Here is a 25,730-nt window from a genome sequence, read left to right as displayed (position 1 = left end):
ATTTGTTTTTATTAAATTTTGTTGTATTTCATACAGAGTATCTCAAACAATCTGAATCATCTTTATAGTCCTGTCCCCACCAGACCCCTCCCATAGCCACCCCACTGGAACCCATATATTCTGTCCTGGGTGTTAAGGGCAACTGTGCCAAGTCAGTGTCTCCAGACATACCCAGTGCAAGTCCATCCAGTTGTGGTCTAGTCAGATCCCTCTCATCTATCTATTCAAACACCTATCATTTTCTTTCTTTCTTTTTTTTTTTTAAACAGAGCATAGGGTGGGGGTTTATTTAGCTCTTTAATAAGTAGAATGTCTATGACCTACACACTTTAAAGAATGCCTATAGGTCCTGGGCTTTGAACAGAACAAGAACACATTTGACTCACTCACTTTGGTACTTCCCAACAAGGCCCTGGAACTAGTATTTATAAGGCAATGAATATTTGCTAAACAAACAAAAGAAGTGGTCAGGAAAAAAAATAAAAGACTGGCTTCATACATATCACAACATGCTTGTTGTATACTTAGCAATTGTTTTCTCAATACATTGGATAAATTATGTCAGAAGAGATCGATAATTTGTTCATTCTACCTAGAAGTTCATTCTAAGGGGAGACTGGAAATGCATTTATTAAAAGCTGATCTGGAGCAGTTCCGTAGAGAGGTGCTAGAAGGTGCACACTGGAATTTAGAGCATCATTATGATTCTAAACTCACAGTTTAGCTCTTAATTCTAAATCTTACTTCATTGCTAATAGTTTCATATTTATAGGTCATCTTAATCAGACAGTGAGCTTAAGCACGGGGATCATGTTGTATCTTTTTTTCCGAGTTTCCCTAGAGTAGTATTTAATAGATATTCTAGAAATGAACTGATGGGCCATAGTTTCTCACATCGTTTTAGATGGATATTTATCCTTTTTACTTTTAAAGTACTTCAGGGAGGTCAATCCTACAACCTGTTCAGAAACCTCATTCCAGTGCTTAACAATCATCCTCTTTTTTATATGTAACCTCATTTCTACCAGTAGTGATTTTGCCCTATATTCTGATGCACTGTCCTCAGTGGAAATGGAGACCAGCTGGTAACTATTACCAGTTAACTCATCCTTCAACCTTTACTTCAAAGAGAAATGAAGAAAAATAAAGTCAACTCCCAATGCAGCTCGCCCCTTTCTTATTTCTGCACCATTTCCTCTGTTTTCATTATTTTGAATACTATTATCCAGGATGACTAAGGGGCACAATACAGTGATATCCAAATAAGCCTATCACAGTTAGCAAAATATACAAGCAAGCAAGTCAATCAGCAAAAGTTTATTAAAGGCCAACACTGTGAACAGCATTGTGAGGAAGTCTTTTTGTTTAAAAGAATTTATTACCCCATGGAGGACATGAAGCAGACAAGTGAAACTCAAACTAAAGTCCTGGCCAACTCATGAGAAGTGCTAAAGGAGAATACTGACTGAATTCTGACACTGAGAAGGAATCTTGACGGGAGAGAGATTCTGGTTCAAGACAGATTCATAAAGAGAGCTTAAGGTGTGCTTTGGAAGGTTGGTGGAGTCAGGGAAATAGAAGGAAGACCATTTTAAGGGAAGTTGCCATTCAAGGGCTTCTCTGAACTTACTGTGGGGCACCAGTGACTAGACTGATCTGGTTAGAGTAGAAAGTCTGCAGACAAGAGTGAAAGTGATGATAAATTATTTGGGTGATGAGAGAGTACTGAATGCCAATTAAAAAAGTGGGAAATGTATGAGTTATTCATTTCCAAATGAAGATTCTGGGTTCTCATTGCATTAGAACCATCAGAGATCCCTAAGTCCCATATGAAACTTAATTCAAATTTCCAGTGATGAAGTCAGGAATGTATCTTGTTCTAGTTTGCTTTCAATTGCTGTGATAAAAACACTGACCAAAACCAACTTGGGGAGGAAAGGTTTACTTTATTTTACATCTCCTGGGTCACAGCTCCATCACTGAGGGAGCCCAAGGTAGGAACTCAGGGCAGGAACCTGGAGGCAGGAGCTTAAACACAGGTCATGGAGCAATGCTGTTTACTGGCTTGCTCCCATGGCCCATTTCAACTTACCTCAACCTACTTTTTTATACAATACAGGACCACCTGCCCAGGGGTATCAGCATCCATAGTGGGCTGGGACCTCCCACATCACTCAATAATCAAGAAAATGCCTCACAGACATGGCCATAGGCCAGTCCAGTGGAGAAAATTCCCAAAATGACACTCCCTTTACCCAGTTGTGTCAAGTTGACAACTAAGGCTATCTAGCACAGTATAATTTTAATAGTTCAATCAGTGATTCTGGGATACTGCCAGACTTTGAAAGCCAGTAAGTAACTAGGAGACATTTTCTTATATCATCTCATTTATTCTCACAGCACCATTAGGTAAATTCTACTGTTATTTCAGTTTTACAAAAAGATATTAAACTGTGACACAGAGTGGTTAAGTCACTGCTGAAGGGCTCGCTCAATGAGTTATATTTCTCTTTACTATGACAAACTACATGATGGAAATGATAGAAGTACCTTAGGGAGGAAAGGTTTACTTTGGTTCTTGCTTTCAGAAGATTTTAGTCCATCCTGTTAGGGATTGTGGGAGTATGCTACAGAGGCATCTCCATCATGGATGACCAGGAAGGAGAGCCCACTGGCCTGAATCAAGGACTGGCATCACAAAGGCCTCCCCCCAGTGACCTACTTCCACCAGCCAAGTCCAACCATCTAAAGGCTCTACAAGCATTCAGGGGACCAAGCTAAGAAACTATAATCCTGTGGAGGACGTTTCATATTCAAACCATAACAAGAACTGACAGCTAAAACAAGCAGAGTTGAGATTTGTGTCTAAGTGGAACAATTCCAGAAGATCTGCTCTTTGCCACTGTGTTACATTACATGTTGGTGTAGATGGTGTTCATTAAATATCTGATAATGAACAAATGATTGGGAGCTAGGCTAGGATAAACTGGAATGAAGAAATGAAGGAAGAGGGCACATCAGTCAGGAAGCTATGGAAACAATGTAGTTATAAGCAATAAATTGAATTACAGTGGTGGCAGTGGAAACAGCAAAGAAAGTCCAGATGTGAAAGGCAGCACTTTTCACATATCAACAGGACTGGCTGATGGGAGGGTGAGGATGGGAAGGCGGACAAATCCCAGATGTCACAGGATTCCTGGCAGTGCATCAAACATAATTAGGGAGGTCAGAATGAGCTGGTAACTTAGATGGGTAGATTATGAATTAGATTTTAGACATGTTGAAGTTGAAGTTGAAACAACTGATAGCTCAAGAAACAAAACCGGATTGTCTCCAAAACCATGCTGGGTATTATTTAGCCTAGTTGAGGTAATAGTCCTGGATATACAATCCAATAATATTTGCACATAACCTATCTATTTTTCAATTTGGGTATCTTCTGTTTTTTATTGTTCTGAGAACTCTTTTTCTCATTCTATGAGGAAAATATTTACAGTTACTATGTTGAAGATTCAAATTTCTTTACTTAATTATGAACCAGCTCATGTTATTACATTTCTCTTTTGATGTGGCCTTGAGACAGGAAAATCCAATAGATAGCAAAAATAAATATGGGTTCTACAGGGCGTACATGCTCACAGAATTAATGATTGGTATCTAGAACAGTTTAGAGGCTAATACAATAGTAGTGATGATAGGAGGGGTCTTGGTGACATCAGTTCAAGCTGTGGCTCTAGGCAGCTTCATGTTGCAATTATCTGCAAGGAAAGCTACACTCATGAAGATGGACATTAGTAAATTACACTGAAGTTCTCAGATAAAAGGTGGTAAACAAAGATCCCACCCCTCCCCAGGGAAACTATTAAATCTCTACATGTCATTACCTAATAGTATTAAGTAAACATCTCGCAAGGACATGACATTGTGTTGGACACAGGAAAAGGCATATTAGGTAAACACATTTCCACTAGGAACCTATAAGTGTTTGTACATACAAAGAAAATTGTTGTTAATATGCTTTATTAGTTACTTAATATGAGTATGCAAATAAGTCCATTAGGAAATCTGCATTTTATTAATCTAGCATCTTAAATGATTATATTTCATCTTAAATGCTAATGACATTTATTTATGAATGTGTACCTTCCATTTTAGTGCCTGTGAAAGTTCTTTTTAGCATATCAATTGCTTTAAAAGTTAAGCCACTGGACTTTGGTCCTGATCTGTTAACAAATCTAAACCTCATTATCCAAGAAAAGTAATGAGATAAAGTGGTCTATTCTTCAATGCTCTTTTGTAATTCACATTAATGTAATGGGAGTTGTGCTCACATATTAAGAGGAGAAGGAACCCTAATTAAACAAATAAGCCTTTCAGTTGACACTCTATGTGATCATTCTTTATTGTGATAAGTATGAGAAAATCAAATCACCCTACTGCTTTGGGCAGTGGAAAACAAGAGCTACAGAATAATCAACATTATACAGTGTAGAAAAGGAAGGACATGAGTAGCAATCAGACTTTGAAAACAAGGTATCCATACATTTTCATATTAATTAACTCTATATAAGCCCCTTGCCCTTCCATGAACACATATTCAGAAAACGGAAGTATAAACAAACATTTGCAGACAGGCTTGACAGCTGAAAAAAACTATTAAAGTCATATTGCAAACAAATGCTACATGCTGAGCACTACAGCATCTCATTAGTCTTTGTTCTGGCCACCAGAGGAGTAGCTGGGTCATCTTCAGGTTAAGAAATAAATGCTGGACAAGCAAATTTGTTTGATCCAAATTTAAATATCTGCATCATTTTTACCACTTGCCCTCTCCACATATACCTCTCACTTCTTCAAATTCTCATGTCCACAATCTAACCACGTTATGGTGCTAATTTTCCTCTGTAGTGCTCAGCTTCAAACTAACAAAAGCTAGAATGCATAACATAAATATATAAACATTATCAGCTATCATACCACTGAGTTTAATGGAAGTCAGTATCTGTATATTATACCCTCACTTTGCAATTCTATTATAGGCTCAACACTACTGGCCATAAAAAGTTGCATTTCTAACCCAGGCTTGTGATGATAATAATGAAAAAGAAAAAAAAATAAAAAAAAAGGTGGGCATCTTTGCTTTTTCCAACTTGAATTAAAAAGAAGCTAGGGCACTTAGCCCAAAAGAAAACTGATAAATCAACAAAATGGGGAAACAAAATATTTATGGTTTGCTTTGTAAAAGATAAAGTAAATAATTTTTAAAGACTTACTTTGATTTTTAAGTGCATATTTGTGTGTCTGTACCTGGATATGTGTGAGTGTGAGTGAGGTGCCTGTGGAGTCCAGAAAAGGGACTATCAGATTCCTATGAGCTGAAGGTAGACGCAGTTGTGAGCCACCTGATGTGGGTGCTAGGAATTAAACTTGGGTCCTCTGCAAGATCAGTATGTGCTCTTGACCACTGAGCCATTTCCCCAACTGCCTAAAGTAAATGATTTATGGATGAGCTGAGGAGAGAAAAGTGCAGTTACCAAAAAGACAAGAACTGACCATCAATGCTGATGGACATTAGCATCTACTTCCTTCTCTTGTAACCACGGTCAGTCATAGAGAACTGTACCTGTAATAGTAACCTTTGACCCACATATTATATATCTTTTTCCCACAGTCATATTTCTCACAGGCTCAATGCATGCAGCTATTTTATACTGAGCAGTAAGGCTCTCTTTTCAGTGTATTTCTATATGTAGCCTGAAGCTGAATGAAGAACTTTGACCTATTTTTGCCTTCATTTTTCATTTGAGATTTCACATTTCAAGCTGGTCTGAACTTCATGAAGCAAAGCACCTAAATTCTAGCCCATGACTGGCCTCTTGCCTTTGGGGAAATGACTGTTAAAATTTCATAGCCTTGGTCACATTAGCTGGGTTGCCCTTCATGCCCATAAAGTTAAAGGGATACCCAGATGTTTACAACCACTATCTGAAAAGAGGTAATGACAGGCTGTGGCCACATTACATTTATTGTACACAAGATCTGTAATGGCCATTACGGATTCAAGGCAAAGGAGACAAATGTACCATATACGTCATGCTCCCTGGTGACTATTCAGTCTCTGTCTAACCTAATTTAAAAATCAAGTCAAAATATATCCTTGTGGACATCATCACGGCAGACTGATAGAGTAACTGTGAGCCACGCACTAAGAACATCCAGCCCAGGACCCCTTCACACAATCTGCACTGAGGCACATTTAAAAATAAAGGAAAGAAAACAAAACCGAAAAACCTGACTTCATAAAGTTTATTCTTGATTTGTATTCAGCAATAGAAAATTTTGCCTTATAACCACTGGTAAAGTAAAGCCTGAAAACAGTTCACAGTTACGTTTGGAAAGGAGTGACCTGGAGCACATAAAATATAAATGAGCCAATGATTTGAGCTATGCCATTTCTTCCTGTAGTTTATTATGCAAACTGTTCAGGTGAAAGAAAAAGCACCATGCCCATTTGAATTACAAAACAGAAATTCCAGAAAAATAAAGCACTGGAAGAGAAAATTATGGACTCCCAGTACATATTGCTTTGAGACAAGGGTATCTGATGGGTTTGTCTAACTGAAGTAGATCCATAGTGGGAAAAGCAAGAAGCATCTGTCATCTCATAAGGGAGATACACAAGTGGACAAAGGGCTATATGGAGAGATGAAATGCAAATCAAAACCATAATGAGACATTCCCTCAAACCTATTAGAATGGTTAGAAATAGCCAGGCATGGTGGTGCACACCTTCAACCTCAGCGCTTGGGAAGCTAAGGTAGGAGGATCATGAGTTTGAGGCTAGCCTAGGCTTTATACAGAGGCCTTTCCTCACAAAACAAAACAGACAACACCAAAAACAATGACTGGCAAGGGTGCAGAGAAAATTGAAGCCTTGCATACTGTTGATGGGAATGAATGCAAATTAGTGAAGCTAATATGGAAAACATGGAAATTTCTCACAAAATTGAAAGTGTGACTACTACATGATTCAGCCACAATCCCACTTCTGGAAATATATTCAAGGGGAATGAAATGAGCACATCAAAGAGACTCCTACACATCCACGATTACCATAGCAGTAGTCATGAAAGCAAAGAACTGGAAATAACCTATGTACACAGCTGATACATGGATAAGGAAAATGATGTATTTATATACACAGATACAGTGCTTACACACATGCACATGTACACACAGAATAATAGCTAACATTCAAAAAGGAGACAACCCTGCCATTTGTGACATGGATGAACCTGGGAAACATTCTTACATGAACTAAGCCAAATAAGCACAACAGCCTCCCTTAGGTAGAGTATAAAGGAATATAATTCATAGAAACAGAGTGAAATGGTTATTACCAGAGACAAGGAAGTGAGAAGGTTGAGAAGTTGTTTCTCAAAGGAGATAAAATTTCAGGTAGACAGGACTAGCAACTTAAGAGTGTAGTGTCTTCACATAGAAAAGACAGGTGAGGGAATATATATGTTAGTTTGATGTCACTCTCTTACAATGTATTAGTCTATCAAAACATCATGATATATATGATAAAGGTATGTAATAATTATTGTCAACTAAAATAAGTAACAATAAGTAATATTGATCAGGTTGGGCACTCTACAGACAGATTTGCTTACCTATACAAACCATTTTACTTAAACTTAACAACATCATGGAGAGGATGTATTCTTAATATAAATTACTTATGTGGAGACTGAAGGTCAAAGGGATAAGTGAAGACCATAGGACCTATAAGGGACAGATTTTTAACTAGGCTCAGCATTAATTTGGTGATAGTAATGACTATGTTGTTTGTCACAGTAATGGAGGGTTTGTGTGTAACAGTTCTAAGACAGCTCACAGCAGAATGTCTTTTTATAACATTCTCATAATTAAATAAAATACATAGTATATTTTGGAATGTATTGAACAAAATGTGTAGCTCTTAACATATACAAAGCTTAGATATTAAAAGTTGATACTTCTGGATGTTTTAAAAATACTTTTAGCAGGATTTTTTTAAAAGAAAGAAACCTGAACAATGTTAGCTAAGTGAAGGAGAGGACACAGAAGGTTTAACTGCTGGACCAGAAGTGGAGTGGCTACAAAGAGCCACACAGCAACTTCACCATTTACACTGCAGACCAAAGCTTTCAGAATGTTTGTTTCAGCTACAACAGGGCTTTGCATACTACACAGACACAGTGTGGGTTGGTTTTTGTTATAGCTGTATGTGAAGTTGGCTTAAAAATAGCCTTCTTATATTTCTATGCTGCAAAAAAAGAAAGAAAGGAAGGAAGGAAGGAAGGAAGAAAGAGAAAGAAAGAAAGAAAGAAAAGGAAAGAAAGAAATCAGACATGAAGTGAGTTGGTTTTCGTACCACAGTATGCTTATTTCAGATAATGTATCTTCTGAAAATTCTAAGCAACTTCTACAGATGCACTCTGTCAGGCCATTAGACAGTTACGGGGTGAGATGTCAGCATTCCTTCTGGCTTTACCTTCTCATAGCACCCACTGAAATCTGGAATCATCTCAGTTGTTTTAGATAAGGCACTTATTCTCTCCCCTTTATTAGAATGTAAATCCCATAAGAGCCATGACCTTATTCAGCACCATGTAGGTCGACAAGACCTTCGTCTGTACCCTGCTGTCTCAGTAAATGTCCCTATACTCCCTGGGTTCTCCACAGTTTAAAACAATTTTCATATTTAGGTGGCATTTTCCTTGTTTTTGTATTAAACATACCATAGGAAACTCAAATTTATCTTTTATTTTTCCTTTCCTTATTAACATGAGAATGTGCTATAAAGGCAGGGCCCCCAATGCTATCTCTCCAGGGCCTAGGATAGCATCTGATATAAGACAAGACTTTAATAAATATTATTGAGTAAACAAAGAATAATTATGAATATATTTGGCAAAGAGGAAGCAGTCAATAAATGTTATTCATCAAATAAACATCGGCAAACAAAATTTAAAACCAGAGATGAGGTTCCTACTAGCAAAATTTGTACTTCATAAAGGAGCTAAGTAGGCATAATTCCTTTAGGACCAAATCTCTATGAAAGGTATAGAGAACAGAACTTAAGGGACTAGGGAGATGGCTCCCTTGGTAAAGCACTTGCTGCAAAAGCATGAGAACTTGAGTTCAGATCCCCAGCACCTACATAAAAAGCAAGGAGTGGGACACACATCTATCATCACAACACAGAAGAGGTAGAGACAGGAGGAGCTCTGGGGTTTGCTGGCCACTTGAATGTAGCTGAATCAGTGAGTTCCAAGTTCAGTGAGAGATCCTGTCTCGAAAGTAATATGATGGAGAGTGACTGAGGAAGACACCAGACATCAACCTCTGGCTTTCACATGTGTACCTGTACACATACTGCACACATACACACACCTCATGCACACTAGAACACGTATACATACAACACACATACGCATATGCACATGAAAGAAAATATAAACTATTTCAAGCCTTATACTCAGTGTCCAGAACAAGTTGAAAGTTCAAAGCATTTGAAGAAGGGCCTACAGGAGCAAAAGAGGATGAAAGAAGCTATTATATTAAGGGATCAGTTTTAAACAGAAAGAATTTCATTTCATGAGTAAAAGAGATTTGCAAGATTATCAAACAACTAAGATATTAGGGTTTAATCTCTAGGTTCTACTCTAGGATAACATAGTAGTCATAGGATGGGACCTACAACATCAAATGTGTCTCCTTTGGGCTGGAATACGACAGATACATGACCTTCCTAGGTTGGTGGTAGCGGGCACTTCTGCCATCTTTTACGAGCTGAGAGTAGATGAATCCAACACGCATGTATGGCTCGTCACCGTGTCGAGAGCAAAGAGCTGAAAAGACACGTGCAGAAATTCTGGGATCTTGCTTAGCAGCTTCCTGTATGCTTGCATGATCTTGCCTTTTCTGTCTACGTAAACTTTGCACCTGGCATCGAGTCCCAGAACACTATCCTGTACCTATCTCCCCATGCACAAGCACAGTCCCAATAAAGCCTTGCTCAGATGGTATTGCTTGCCTCTTAGTGATTTTTAGCTTAAGAAAAAGAACCCTCAGATGAGCTGGTAACGCCAAGAGCTGGTAACAGGCAAAGCAGCTATACTTGGCCTTTTTGTGATTTCTAATCAGAATGAACAAAGATTGATAACAGACTCAACGAGCATCTCCTTCAGCAGCAGGTAAACAGAGAATACAAGGTAACTACCAAGGTTGGTAGGTTCCGGAGCTGCATATTTGCCTACAATAATTCATGCCACATGTAAGAGCGACACTGGAATCATGTGAGAAGATGATTTACAATTGCAAGTTATAGTAATATTCATGTAGACAATGGGTGGAAAGACATGACTGAGACTGTAACTTTTCAGTAGTATCGGGTTACATTAACAAGTAAGCTGAACTCTCCTACTCTGTGTCATCAACACAAATATAACAGCTACTACCAGAAAAGCACAAACACTTGGCTCTTTAGAAGCAAGAATGAGGCCATAGCTAACATATCACACATGAGGGTTGTGGTTTGATGAGGAAAGGGGGCAGAATTTAAGACCTCATTTACCCCCTTGGCCAGGTGACACTGTCCATGGTATAACTGCAGCATCTACATCAAAGCCTATGTTCAGGAAAGTGTCAGAGTTGTGCAGATAATGGAAAAAATAATGCATATTTAAGTCACATCTAACTCCAGGAGAACCTTAGAGCAATCAATCTTTTTTAAATAAGAAAGAAACTAAGTCAATAGCATCTGAGCAAGAGATGAGAATGAAAGCAAAATCTGTTGGCTAATGGGAACGGCTTTTGTGTTCTTTGTTGCCGAAATCACGGTGTAGCAGCGACTGCAATGTGCTCACAAACTCAGATGCAAAAGGCTATGGAAAACAGTTGCTATTTTTATACTAAAGATAAAATCAAACACCACCTTTCGGGTCTTAATTTTGTCAGAATAGTGAAAGGAAACAAAAGCCAGGGTGCTGGATGACTGCAGGATCCAGGACCTGGGATTCCTATTATGTGGAAAGATGGAGAATATACCAGGGCTACAAAAAGAAGAGTGGGGACTGTATTGTGAGCATTGAAGTACATGAAATCATGTAACAGAAAACACGGAGTTTCATTCAGTGACAGTCTAGGAAATAGACTATGTGAAGCTCTCTCTAATAGTGTCCATATTTACAGATTACTGTAGGTAAATCATTTTTATAGTTTTCCTTTAATATCCTAAAGAGAAAAATTGTCCTTATAAAATGCTATGACATTATAAAAGCAGTAATAATACTTATGATAATGACTATACTGGTTTTCCAGTGATAATGCAAGAAAGTAGTGCAAACTTAGTGGTTTGAACACACATAGCTGGAAATTCAGGGACTGGCTAGAGGGAACCCATTTCCTTGGCCTCTCCAGCTTGAACAGGCAGCCCATCTTTCTTGCCTTCCTTCTCTCTCCACAGCAAGCACCACACATTTCCCTGCCCCAAGTTTCCTTCATTGTATCTTCCAGCTCTGCTTGTTAGGCCTTTGCAAGTACATTGGACCCACTGAAGAAATTCAGGATAAGCACCTGATCTCTGGGTCAGCAGATCAGCAACCTTAATTCACCTTTGCCTCAAAACATCACATATATACAGACACTGGGATTAGGACTTGGACATCTTTAGAAGACTATTATTATGTTAACTATTGAATAGATACTACTTCTGAAACATAGCTCTAGGCCTATTATATAAACAAAGGAATATAATTCTCATAACAGTGGTAGATTCTAGTATGATTCTCAATTTCAGATGAAGAAACTGAAGCACAATGGTTAGCTTTCCCAGTGTTACTCAGGTAAGTACATGAGTCAAGATTAAACTCAAAGTCCTCATGCAGAGTCTGAACTTGCAATAACTCAAGTCTACCACTTCAAAGACAAATTTTTCATGTAAGCATTGTTTTAATTATTACCAACATGTTTGAGCCACAGGCAACCATTTCTTTTAAAATATTTTTAAAATTTATGTTTTACTTTTGTGTATGTATATTTACATGTGTGTAGGCACATATATGTGAGGGCAAGCTTGCACATATGTGCACCATGCATGTGGAGGCCAAAAGTCCCTGTCTAGAACTTGTAATTCTAACTACTCTTGCCTTTACTTCTCCTTCACACCTCCTATTCACCAGTCAAGGACTTTCTTCTCCCTAGAGATAAGAGTTATGCAATTTGGGAGACTTTTAGATAGACCCACTGAAGGGGTACCCCAAGTGCCTCACCCTGTATCCCTGTTCAGCATGGAAGAAGCCAGAGCAGTCTACATCCCAATTCTCTATTGGCAATTTGGGTAACTTCTTCAGAGGATGGCGTGATAAGAATAGGAGGTGGGAATTGGCTAGGCAGTTGAAAAGTAGCCAATTTCTTGGCTAAAAGTCAAAATGTCTTTGGGCCTCTTAACAACATACTCCGTTTCAAAGGCCAAAAATGTCTAAAGTATTTGGGAGCTCTTATCTAATCCCTAAATGGGCCAATTATATAGTCATACATAAAATAAGTGAGTTTCCTTCCACCTATAGTACAAAGGCCAGGAACTATTTCTTTCATGGAAGGAAAGAAGGAAGGGAGGGAAGGAGGGAGGAAGGAAGGAAGGAAGAAAGAAAGAAAGAAAGGAAGGAAGGAAGGAAGGAAGGAAGGAAGGAAATGAATGCATGAAGTTTTCAGAAAAAAGTGATGGGGAGATATGGGAGGTGTTGGAGGGGAGGGGGTGGGCATGGATTTGATCAAAACACCTTTTATGCATGTATGAAATTCTCAAAGTTTTTTTTAAGTTATAAAAATCATTTTTTAAATTTATATTTTATTTTTGTGTATGTATATTTACATGTGTGTAGGCACATGTGTGTGATGGCAAGCTTGCATATATGTGCACCATGCATGTGGAGGCCAAAGGCTGAGGTTGGATTTCTTCCTTGATTCCTCTCCACCTTATATATTGAAGCAGGACATATTTCTTGAGCCCAAAGTTCATCAATTTGACTACTCTCACTAGTCAGCTTGCACTGGGATCCTGTGTATACCAGGAATTACAGGTGGACCACCATGCCTGCTTAGAAGTTATGTGGATGCTGGAATCTGAACTGTGATCCTCTTGTTTGCACAGCAAGTGCTTTATCCACTGAGCCATCTCCTCAGCCTAATAGCCCACGACTTTTGGTCATCATAATACTGACATCCTTAAGTCTAAGACTCAAGGTAGAAAAGGAAGGACAGACTTTAGACTGATAAGCAGGAAGAACAAACCAATGCTTACATAGTTTGTCTTACTGAGAGTCATTAGATTCTGGGTCATGTCAAATAAAATGGAGCTGCTGCTCGACACTAAGCTCTTAAGCTAGGTCATAACAGAACAGTCTTAAACCGGAATGAAATCACTTGATCATCCTGAATTAAAAAATGGTCAGTTTTCAAACAATAACAACAAGAACTACAACAAAACACAAAACAGGTGATTCACAACAACCAATCAAAAGGGATCTGGTCAATTTGAGCTGTCATGTGGAAGGCTTCTGCTGTAACTCTGTAGGGAAAGTAATTTTGCAGTGGCCAGTTCATTTTGTGTTCCTTGTTTCTGCCTTCTCCTGCCTTTTGCTGCTTATAAAGCCGGTGTGTGCCCTCTGCACAGCTCATTCAGGGCCTTTCTGTCCTGTAGCTGAGGTACTGCTTGATTCAGTAATAAAAGACAATTTGATCTTTAAGACTCAGTTTATAAAATCTCATTCTTTACTAATCAGATGACTATTAGGGTATCAGACCTGCTGGAGGGTATCAGACCTCAGCAAGACACAGCATATCTTGTTCTAACGCATCTGGGGGCAAAGTTATTCCTAAGATTTTGAGGCCCCTGGAACAGCATTGTCTGAATAACGGATATTTGAGGGAAAAGTTTGGAGTTATTCATACTATTTGTTTCCTTTAAATGTCACTTTACATTTCTTAAGGTCTTACAGAGAGAGAGAGAGAGAGAGAGAGAGACAGAGACAGAGACAGAGACAGAGACAGAGAGAGAGACACAGAGAGAGAGAGACAGAGAGAGACAGACAGAGAGAAAGGGCTGAGGGAGGGGGAGAAAGAGAAAGGAAGAGAAAGGGAGGAAAGGTAGGAGGCAGAGAGGATAGGAAGGAAGGAGAGAAAAAAAGAGAGGAGTTTCTTGAGACAGAGTCTCTCTATCTCCTTATAGCCCCAGCTGACCTGGAACTCTATAGAGATTAGGCTGGTCTTGTTTTTAGAGATCCTCTTGCCTCTGCCTCCATAGGGCTGGTATCAAAGGCATACGCTACCATGCCCAGCCTGCAAGTTTTCTTTCTGAAAATATCAGTTAAATATCCCAAACTGAAAACAGTATATTGCATCACTTAACAGTTTTAAGAGAGTTTAAGCATTCTAAGGGTTTCACAAGAGGTAGCTAAATTTATCATATCCTGTCTTTACTTTTAGTCCATAGAAAAGAAGTATAAAGATTAATTTGATGGAAAATTATAGTAATAATTTCTTCCCCCACCCCCAACAAGAAAATCTCTCAGAGAATCTGAAGTTATTTTTATGAAGGAAAATTATTCATAACTTTGGTTTGTTACTGGTAAAAGTTTTCTGACCCTTGCCCTAAGCCAAGAGACAGCATGTTTGAAAGGGTCTAATACATACCTCTTGGTAGGGAGGCCCCAAACTGGTCTGAGGAAGTATTAGGAAGCTAAGTTGGTTGCCACCTCTATGGTGGGGTAAGGAGGAAGGAGAGCGGTAGAAAGAAGCTGGAGGGGATGAGAGATCAGTGATCCTAGTAGGCTGGGGAGATATTACTGCAGTCGCTGCACAGGTTAGAGCCTTCTCAGGCTGCCACTATGCAAGAAATCCACTACCTAGAGAAGGGGACTCCAGGCATACTGTCTGAGGTCAGGGGCTAAGGGTCAATGATCCTTAGGAAGTCAGTAGAGGAAATTATTTCCACCAGCTGCAATTGATATAATAAAGAGCTTCATGAGTCCTCTACAAAAGTGCCCATAAAGGGCCTCCTTTGGCAAGCTTGCAACACATACACCAGTTAAGTAAAAAACTCTTCCATTTAACATTGCTCTTCCCCATCCCATGATTCCACAGACGGGGAAGTTGGAGAAGGTAAGCTTCTGCCTCCAAATACATATACGGTTTCCCTTGGGGTTGAGATTCTATGATCAGGGAGTAGGTACATTTTGACATAGTAGACTAGTTGCTTGAGTCTCTGACCAGAGACATTTTGGTTCCCAAAAGTGATAAGAAATCTATCAGCCAGATCACAGGGAAACCAAGATGTGGAGAACCCAGCTAAAGCTATCTTCTGACTATATGCTGTTCAGCCCTCCTAGCCAATGAATCTACTGCATTTGAAATCTTATCTCACACCTCTAGTGGGCCCATAGGCAGGTATGGTACTAGCCTCATTTTGAAATTGTGTGTGAAACCCATGGCTGAGACGTGGAGGATCCTGGTTTGAGATCAGAGTCATTTGGCCTTCATCCCCTTGACATCTCCAATGCATCACAGTGCCTCTGAAGGTGACAGTTACTGTGTTTGGAGGCCTGACCACCTGAGTATCAGAAGTAACAGAAGAATGAAGACACCATGATGTGTCTAATTTAAAGGAGGTGTTCCACAGGTAACATCTGGTCTCTTGCTTTCACTGTGCAGAGAGATGTGCCGGGAGCACGTAAGTATGAAGGTAGGTACTGCCAGTGCCCTGCTGAGCGGTGGCCTGTCTTTGACAACAGGCTTATGACAGTTTCTTGTCATCACCACAATTTCAGGGACCAGCCAAGAAGGTTCCTTTTACCTTTTGTGCAGTGTGTGTGTGTGTGTGTGTGTGTGTGTTGTGTGTGTGTCTGTGTGTGTGTGTCTATGTCTGTATATGTACGTTCATAGTCTTGGTTTTTATGAAGGCAGCTGAAAATGAGGGAAAATTTGCACTTGTTTTGAGCATATACAAAGGAGGGATTTCACCAGGAGAAACAAAAGGAAGGGCCTTCAGAGCAGGCCCTTACCTCAGCATGGCACCGAATCCCTTCCTCTTCATTTTCCTCTCCACGTCTTCATTTTCATCTTTCCGCTTTTTCTCCTTGACTTTCAACTTGACCTTTTCCTTTTTCTTCTCCTTCTCTTTGTGTTTCTTGACTTTCCTGGCTTTATTTTCCACGTCCTGTAGCTCAGAGTTCTCCTGAGGGATGGACTCACAATTCAGAGCTCCTTGGCCAGAGTGAGAGCTCTTATCAGACAGACCATCTGTGGAAAGAAAAATCAGTATCCATGGTCAGGGGCACTTACAGTTAGTACATAAAGAAGAGTCAAAATGTAAGACACAGAAGAATGAATAGAAGTGTTCTACCCAACCACATGGCTACTTGTATGCTTTGAAGACATGACTGCCCTAACCTGGGTACTTCAGCAAAGTCTGAGGCTGGGAGTGGGGCCCTTTGGATGCTAGCTGTTATCATAAAAGGCATGAAATGTACTAAGACACTAATCTCTCTGAAGGCTGGCTTGTTGACCTTGATCAGCTCAGAAAGCCCACACGCTGGGAAACAAACAGGGTGAGTTTCTTTCTGAAGAGGTTTTTGAGTATAACTCTAACCCACTGCTTCTACTCAATTAATGTAGTCAGTCCTCTGGTTGATGCTGCTTTTAATGACTCAAATAAGAGTGTCAAGAAATGCGTACTTAGTGCTCCCACCCTGAGGGTAAATGACAGTTGGTCCTCGTAGGAAAGCGAAGGAGAATATTTCTTTAGTGTTTGCACTGTAAAATAAATTGAATATTGCATTCTCCATTTCCATGTTCATTAAGCCAAAGGGCAAAACATATCAGGAAAATGAATTACTTTTAATATCAAAAATATAATTGTGCTCCTTAAATCATTTTTTTCAGTAGTTAAGTGCATATTTTCATCTATGATTTGCAGATAACGAGGGAAGAAAGCACTTAAAGGAGCATATGGCCCTACCGGCTTCCACATCTTCTGGTCCATCATACGATTTGTCAATGGCTGCCCTGAAGCTCTCGTTGCAGCCTCGGCCTCGCACCATGTGTGGCCGGGGCCTGTGGAAGGGTAGCTCATTCTTCCTGACTTCAGCCACTGCAGTCTGCAGACTCTCCAAGGAACTGGACTTTTTCAAACCCAAAGTCGGACCGAAATCTTTGCTTGGAGAGTCTGGAAAAGAAAGAGTAAAACGTCACCCTTCCCAGAATGAACAGGATGCCATTGTGGAAACACCTGTTATCCAAGAATTTTCCTGTTTGGGCTTCTTCAAAAGGAGGGTGTTAAGAGAGTAGGGGGTGGTAAACTCCAGCTTGGCCATCTTTTGTGACCTTGAGTAAGTAGTTTGACCTCTCTGAACCTTTCCTTTTCTACAGTTATAACACAATTTTGGATAAGAATACTTAAATGTATATCACACATAGAAATGTATATGTGTATATATGCATGTACATACAGACACATACATGTGAACTTGAAGGGTGCATATATGCATATATGTGTGTATACAGAAACACAAACAGTGCTTCCCTTTCATATCCAGCCTCAGCATACGCTGTACCTATTATTATGACGAGGGTTATTTAAATGCTGTTAGGGAATATATTGTCTGCAAATCAAGGAACATTAGTGAATACAATTTTTGTGATTAAATGCTTTATCTTATCCTAAAGACTATTCATGTGTGCTGAATGAAATTTATTCAGTCTGTAAATAAAGCAAAGCAAGGAATAAAAAAAACCCTTTTCTTTGTCTGTGGTAGTCGTCCAAGTGCATTTCTATTTGAATGTAGGAATGGAGCAGACTTTTTATATAATATACCTTTATAGAGCAGAAAAAATTAGATGTGAGTTTTAAAGATATGCCTTTAATATACTTTATTTTCTACTCAGAAAGTTTGCTTTGCCCTGGGCCTGCTCCCTCCACTCCATTCCTTGACCTCCATTCCTGCTCAAGCAAGTCTCCCAATCATGAATAACAAGATTAAGCTATATAAATATTAGCAGCAAAAGGGTGACTTAAAAGATGGAAATAATTTCATTAAGGCTTTTGTTTCTACATTCAGAGCTGTTTCACCAGGGCCTATCTGTTCACTCCCCGACCCAAGCTATGAGAGAGACTATTGTCATCATGATAGTGCACTGTTTCTGGATATAATTAATAGATGTGGAATGAGCATATATTAAAACTCATGTACGTTAAGTGCCGACTTTAATGCACAGAATATCCTAAGGCTCAGCTAAGGACAATAACTTTCATCACTGTTGTTGCTATTTCCATTTCTACCTCCATTGTCACCATGGCATGACTATTAGTTGTTTACTATATAGTACAAGGGATATAAGACAAGTACAGAAAAGGCATAATGTATACATGCAGTCCTATAAGGTTAAATAGCAATACATATACTTCTACCTTTGCTAAAATATGTAAAAACATGGTTATAGCTAGCAATGTATAGACTATTTGGCTTGTGCCAAGCACTACTCTAAGTCTTTTACTGATATCGATGTACTGCAATCTTTATAATTGGACGACTGGTACTACTATTAGAATTTTATTTATTTGTGTGTTTTATTTTTGGCATTAGGAAATCAAACCCAAGGCCTTGGGTATGCTAGACAAATACTCTGTTACTGAACCAAATGCCTAGCCCCTGTTAGCATTTTATAGATGAGAATATAGAAGTCATGTCTTTTGGCTGCATCCTTAATAAACATCCCACTGAGCATGGAGCAGAGACAGTTCAATTGCAACTTTTCTGCTCAGTACCCTGCACTTTACTACTTCAAGATGTGTTCAGCATCTGCCCTCTACTTGAGTATGGTCAAGCTACCTTCGCTTCCTTCATCTCCACGATCACAATATTATCATAGATGAGCCCTGGAACCCAGCCAGTCAAGCAGGCAAACTGCAAAAATTGGATATCACTTTATGGTTTCATCATTAATTTGCAGGAGGCAACTTCACACTGTGAACAATACACATGATAACAATAACCACTGCATTTTATAAATGACAATGCATATTCAATAAAGGAAACTGAAAAGACACTGAGGGAAAAATACAAGAGAATTCAGGAAGAAATTTCAAGTGCTACTTACAAGCATACATATTAAAGATATGCTACTGCTAAATCCAGAAAAAAAGGCATGTTTCTTCCACTCAAAGTAAGCGAGGTGAAATAAAGAAACAGAAATCAAATTAGATTATTTCTGACAAGAAAACAAAAGGCAACATAGAGATTTGGGAATATTGAAACAACAGTAAAAGCTTTGGAATTTATAGAATATACTTTTTAGCATCAACCCCTAGAGATGTCTGACGTAAAATTTGGTGAGAACATGAAGAAAAGAACTGAGAAGACCTAGATCCTCTGTCAACAGCAGTAATCATCTTTTATTTATTAATTGTCACATGGGAGATTATATTAGAGCCCAAACTGTAAGTATTCATTTCAACCTTTAGCAATAAATTCCAGGGAACTTGAGAGTGAATAAATCATCCAAGATATAAGGTGTGTTATCTGAAAAGAGCTCACCTAAAGCCAAGCAAGAACTTCTGAGGGGAAACAAATACTCATTATAAGTGAATGAAAGGTTTGATAGAACTGGCAATCAATTTACTTGATATGATAAAAATAGAAGTCTTAAATGAGAAGCCCAGTGATGCTGGGCACCCGTACAGCCTATTGCCATCGCAAGTCACATGTAGTAAAATTAAAAGGTTGAGTCCTAGGCTTTATATTTGGACCCAGGGATTTTCCTCTTAAGGAAAAAGAATTCAATTCATTCCTAGGGAGTAAACAGAATGTAGGCCCAGAAAAGACACTGATATTAGATAGAAAAGCCCCCAAATCAGGAAGGTCCTTTTAAGGATTTACACATACATGAATGGACTGAAGTCGATCTCCTGGTGATAAAGGACCTTGCTATAAATCTTCACTTTGGCCTTATGTGTTCTTTTGTGTCTTAGGTCTTTAACAAAAGGTCAAAGTTAGCAGGCACAGGAAGGAGCAGCTGATGAGCCTCAGTGCTAAGTTCCAGCAAACACTTGGGGCAAGTGCCCTATCAGGTAGAGAGCATGTGATTGTCACAGTCAAACTGTCCTCCCTACTACTTTCATCAGTGTCAGTATAGGCTGACAATTTGTAGGAAATTTTATAGTTTTCAGAATGAGAAGATTCCTTTTCTTCTTCTAGCTTCACTATTTACACAGGTCATATTTTTTTCCCAGACTCCGTCTAAAAGTAGAGGTCTCCTTGAAGGAATAATACAAAGTGAGTAATTTATCAAAATCAAAATCTCAGCTACTTGAGCTCATTAAGTCGCCCTAAAATATGATGAGTCTTTACATTTTCATTTACAGCTGAAGTGATGGAGACTAGGTTGATGGTAAGCAATTGTCTGGGCACATGATCCATGGATACCATGTGTTATTCGTCATGGGATGGACCCTGTCCAGATTTAATCACTTGCTTGTCCCACTTTTGAGTATTCAGACAGTCTGCATTTGAATGTTCAGTGAATTCCTGGTCAGTTCAGGTTACTTGCAAATGCTAGCCTTTAGCAGCCAGTTTTTCAGGACTTCTCCACCCATTTGCCATGTTCTATAAGTTCTAAATGAACCTACTGTTCTCTCACAGACATGAACTGACACACATGGACTTCATCAAAGAAATGATGCAATTGTGAAGAATAAACTGAAAGAAACATTTACTAACAAAATTATTCTCAGGATGTTATAATAAAATATTCTGGATATCATGTGATAAAATTTTCCTTAAAATTCAGGCCTCATAAGGAAATACTACCAAAGTTCATTGGTTTAGAAAATATCATGACACTTTTGATGATTCCATCTGTTCCAAAAGGAAGAATTGGCTTGACTTGGTCCTCAAACCCTTCCACATAAGAATAAAAGGGAATTTCAGGTCATGCCTTTTGCACTCAACAATCCTTGGACACATTCAGTCTCTTCCAGAAAAAATAGAGACACTTGTAAAATCAAACCCCAAACATATAGACACATGATGAATGTGTGCTTAGCTCTAAACAGGACATCTATACCATTCTCTCTGAGGCTTAGGAAATGGACAGGGCAGAAAGAATGTAATAGCCAGAAATTATGGAAAAGCAATACAAAATGATAAATTCTGGATAAGACATAGCCATTTCCATCACAGACTCACATAAGCTTCAGACACCTGCATTGGGTTTGTGCAAGAATGGGCCCATCAACAGCCTGGCATGGATGGACCAGGTGCTCAGAAGGTTATACCCCTCACTCTTGAACTATTTGTTACTGTTAGATTCAAGGAGACAGAATCATTGCCTTCAGTTGTGTACCCACTGATGACCCTACCAGGTTTCAATGGATAGTTCTGGTCCAATGGTCACAAAGAAGGCCCTGGTAAAACTAAATGTCAAATGGTCACAAAGAAGGCCCTGGTCAAACTAAATGTCAACAAAATTAAACCTAGAGTCATGAATCTGGGAAGAGGACTGGTAGGAATGGGGGGGTATATTGATAGGAGTAGGAAAGAGATATGAGAGAGTAGGGGCAGAGTAATCAGAAACATTACGTACATGTGCAAAAATTGTCAAATAACAAAATTGACCAATAAAAATGTATTTGTGGGGCAGGAGAGATGCTTCAGCGGTTAAGAGCATTAGCTCTTGCAGAGGACCTGGGTCTGGTTCCCAACACCCACATGACAGCTCACAACTGTCTGTAACTTCGATTCCAGAGGATCTAATGCCCTCTTCTTGCCTCTTCAGGCATCAGGAATGCATGTGGTGGTGGACACACAAAAATACAGGAATGCATGTGGTGGTGGACATACATAAATACAGGAATACATGTGGTGGTGGACATACATAAATACAGGCAAATCCCACACAAAATAAAAATAAATCTTTAAAAAATGCTTTATACATACAATGAAACAAAACAGAAAAAAAGATTTAAAGGAGTTTTGTTACAATTTTTCCCATAAAGAGAGGGTAAGGAGCCCCTTTCAACATACTACGAACCTGAAGACCTGAAAGACAACTGAGATTCAGGACTAAGGTGTCAGATACCTTCACTTGCCCTGTAGCTGAGAACTGCTGTTGGTTTCCTTTAGGCAGATGATTTGGATAACAGGGAATAGAGGTGTCTAGAGAGTAGTCAGCTGTTAACATTAAAAGGGGAGTCTGTAGGAAACGCAAGCATCCACACTCTGCCTACAATCTCTTTAGTAATTGATCTCTCTGTACCTTGGTTTCCTTATCTGTAAAATGAAGGTAAGACAAACTCAGAAAAGTGTTTGGCACATGTAAGTGCTTGTTAAGCAGTTGTGGTAATTATGCCAATGGTATCCCTATGCCACCTCTTCACCTCAGAATGAAGTCTTACTGCAATGGACTCGGTTCACATTTGGCCATTCCATTCTCAAATGTGACCATGTCTTCTACAGAATGAAGGAAAATACTTCATAAAGAAATACTATCTTTGCTTTTTAAAAATTATTTTATTTATTATTCTTATTTTGTGTATGAGTGTATTGTGTGCATGTGAGTGCACCTGTGTTGATACGCTGTGGAGGTCAGAAGAGGGCTTTGGATTCTCCTGGAACTGGAGTTAAGGACGGTTCATAGCCACCATGTGGGTGCTGGGAATTGAACCTGGATCCTCTGCAAGAGCAGTCAGTGCTCTTAACTGCTGAGCCATCTCTCCAGCCCCTATCTTTGCTTTTCTAATAAGAAACAAAACCAACCTTTTCTATGTGTATGTGGTGGTTGTGTATGGTACATGAATGTGTGTGGTACATTCACATAAGCATGCAGGTACTCACACCTGTGCTTGTGCATGCAGATGTGAGAACAAAACTGCTGGTGCCTTTCTCCATCACTCTCCACGCAGTCTTTCACTGAACTGGGAGCTTACCTTTTTGGCTAGGCTGGTTAGCCAGCAAACTCTTAGGATTTGTCTGCTTCAACACATTCAATGTCGGAGTTATAGGCACGTGCAGTTATATTTAACTTTTTATGTGCGTGCTGAGGATTCAAACTCAGGTCCTCACGCTTGTTGAACAAGTGCCTTATCCACTGAACCAACAGCCCAGCCCAAAACTGATCTCTTAATAAACAGTTATTTACATACTTTTCTTTTGAAATAAGGTTTATGCGTTTATCTGTACATCACATAGAGAGGCTCTTCTTAATAAGATTAATAGTGGAGTCTTGGTTGCCCTTTCCTTAGGCTATGATCATTTAATTAGTCTGAGATTTCACTGGCAATGTTTGAACTCCCCACTCAGGCATTAAAATCAGACAATAAAAGAATGTCTGATCCAGAAGACCAGTAATTAGGTCTTCCATTATTGATGAAACATCTTCCAGTACATCCTTATTAAAAATAAGGAATTATTTGGGAATGTATTCACTTTTTGATACATGATGAGTTTTTTTCCTCAGTGAGAATGTTATAATTAACATTATATTGATGTTTAGATATATTTATATGTATGATACATATTTATGACTTCCAGTTATTATATACACATATAATAATAATAAATGAGCCTGAACATTTCAATAATATCAATAGCCCTCAAGGTACTCAGTAAAAATTAAGTTAGAGTCCCTCCTAAAATAAAGGGATTGTGTTCAGTAGTGCATTAGGTTTCAAAACTATGGTGCTATCCAGGGGTCTCAGCATGAAACTGTAGGAATCTAAAAGTTTGTCAAGAGAACTTGCTTTCATTACTGATTTGGTCTTGCCTTATTATGAACAATGAACTTGGGCAAACATGATAGAAACACTTTACTGCTTCATGGGGAGTGTGATGTGAAATTAATAGCCTCAAAACCCTTCAAATGAAAAATTACTGTAAATTCCAAGTAGGAAGTCACAACACCACTTTACTCGCCATCATACTCCACTTTATCTTTCCATTTCAGACTACACTTACTGAAATTTTTCTGTATTTGATTTTTTTAGTGGATTCCCTAGAGGCAAAATGTCTTATGTGCTTTAATAGATATCATTGAAGATCCATTAGCCTTGAAAAAATTATCCATAACATCCAAATGTATAATTTCCCAAATTATGTTATCTGTGCTAACTGTGTCCATAATGGGCCTAATTACCTTCTTGCCTATCTCAGTATTCCAAATATTGATCATCATTCCCAGCTTATCACAGCCCTGCTTCCTGTTCATTACCATAGGGCATAATGCAATTGAGCTTTACATTATCTGCTGCCATGTGGGTTTCAATTCTTGGCAATTTCCAAGTTCTGTAACAGCAGAGGTTTTTTTTTCTTTTAGGTCTCATAAATCCCAGAGCCTTTTATCATTTCCTGAAATTCATGTCAAAATGTTCAATAATGAACTTCTCATTAAAAGTCATACATTTGCATAATCTCTTTACCCTGTCTCCAAACACTGTCTATTTTAAAGTGAAAATATCTAGAGAAAATATGGAAAGATTATGTGAACAAATACCTTTTTGATTATGAGAATGGACATGGCCCTCCAAGCATCTTCAAATGTTTCTCAGGATGGCTATACACTTGAAATTTCTTCATGAAAAAAATTCTTCTTTTATAAGTCAAAAGACAAAATCTTATGCCACAAGGAGTTTTTTCCCCTAAGACTCAAATTATGTTCAGAAAATGTAATAAACAGCAAATTCATTACATTAAAAAAAAAACTGACATTTTTTTGTTTCTATTTTGTACATAAGAAAATGTAATCATGGTTCAACCTAAGGGAGAATTGTCAAATAAAAATATATAATATATATGGTTTATATCTATATGACTATCATCCTTCTATATCTATCATCTATCTATATCTATCATCTATCTACCTATCATCTCTCTATCTCTCTCTATATCTATCTATCATTTATCTATCTATCTATCTATCTCTGTCTGTCTGTCTGTCTGCCTGTCTGTCTGTCTAGCTGTCATCTAGCTATCTAGCTATCTCTATCATCTTCTCATTATCTATCTCTATACCCACCTATCTCACCAAAATGATATTGAAACTGAAGAACTCAGACAATCTTTATTATTAAAGTAGAGAGATAAAAGGATTCACATAAGAGCCAAATACCTTGATGTAAATGGCAAACATATCTTAACTATGAAAATGGATCCCTGAATGCCACCTAAAGTTTCTTAGCCTTGCTGGGGATGTATCCTTAGTCCAGAGAAGAACTCATTAAACACTTACTGCAGGAATAGAGGAACACACAGGTAAGAGAGAGTTAAAGTACCTAGATATCATTTTTATTCAGTGCTGCAAGTTTGAAGTTTTACCTGGCAAAACATTTCCCCAGTGCTTCGTTTCCCCCAAGCCCTCTTACAGCATCTATTCTTTGTTACCACAACCCTTAAGCTCTTTTCTGCCACTTTCAATGACTTAATATCTTCTGCTCTACCTGTAATTACTCATTTCTGTATTTTGCCTTTCTTTTTATACTAGTCATTCCTTTCACTTATCTTCTTTCTTTGTAATAGTAACCATTTCTAACATCTCCACATAATGTGCACTTTAGTTTTCTCTTTATTACCTCCAGGAGAACACCTTTACTTGTCTTCCAGCTCCTTCTTGTGTATCAGTGATGGGCTTTTCAC

At 38.6% G+C, this 25,730-nt stretch overlaps 1 protein-coding gene across 3 annotated transcripts in view; it reads right to left on the bottom strand.

Annotated features, from left to right (window-relative positions):
* The window catches only part of Pard3b (par-3 family cell polarity regulator beta), a 1,142,550-nt gene that overhangs the window by 290,911 nt on the left and 825,909 nt on the right, over nt 1–25,730 (bottom strand). For all 3 annotated transcript variants that reach the window (XM_017801393.2, XM_017801395.2, XM_029569916.1), the window contains exons 17-18: nt 17,066–17,272; nt 16,110–16,347 (exon numbers count right to left, since the gene is read on the bottom strand). In XM_017801393.2, coding sequence (XP_017656882.1) covers nt 16,110–16,347; nt 17,066–17,272 — 445 coding nt within the window. The remainder of the gene's footprint in view (nt 1–16,109; nt 16,348–17,065; nt 17,273–25,730) is intronic.

This window comes from Nannospalax galili, unplaced genomic scaffold, assembly GCF_000622305.1.
Source record: "Nannospalax galili isolate Female #2095 unplaced genomic scaffold, S.galili_v1.0 scaffold281, whole genome shotgun sequence".
Lineage (NCBI taxonomy): Eukaryota > Metazoa > Chordata > Mammalia > Rodentia > Spalacidae > Nannospalax > Nannospalax galili.
The sequence above is the reverse complement of the archived record's forward strand: the minus strand, read 5'-3'. Positions and strand labels throughout refer to the sequence as shown.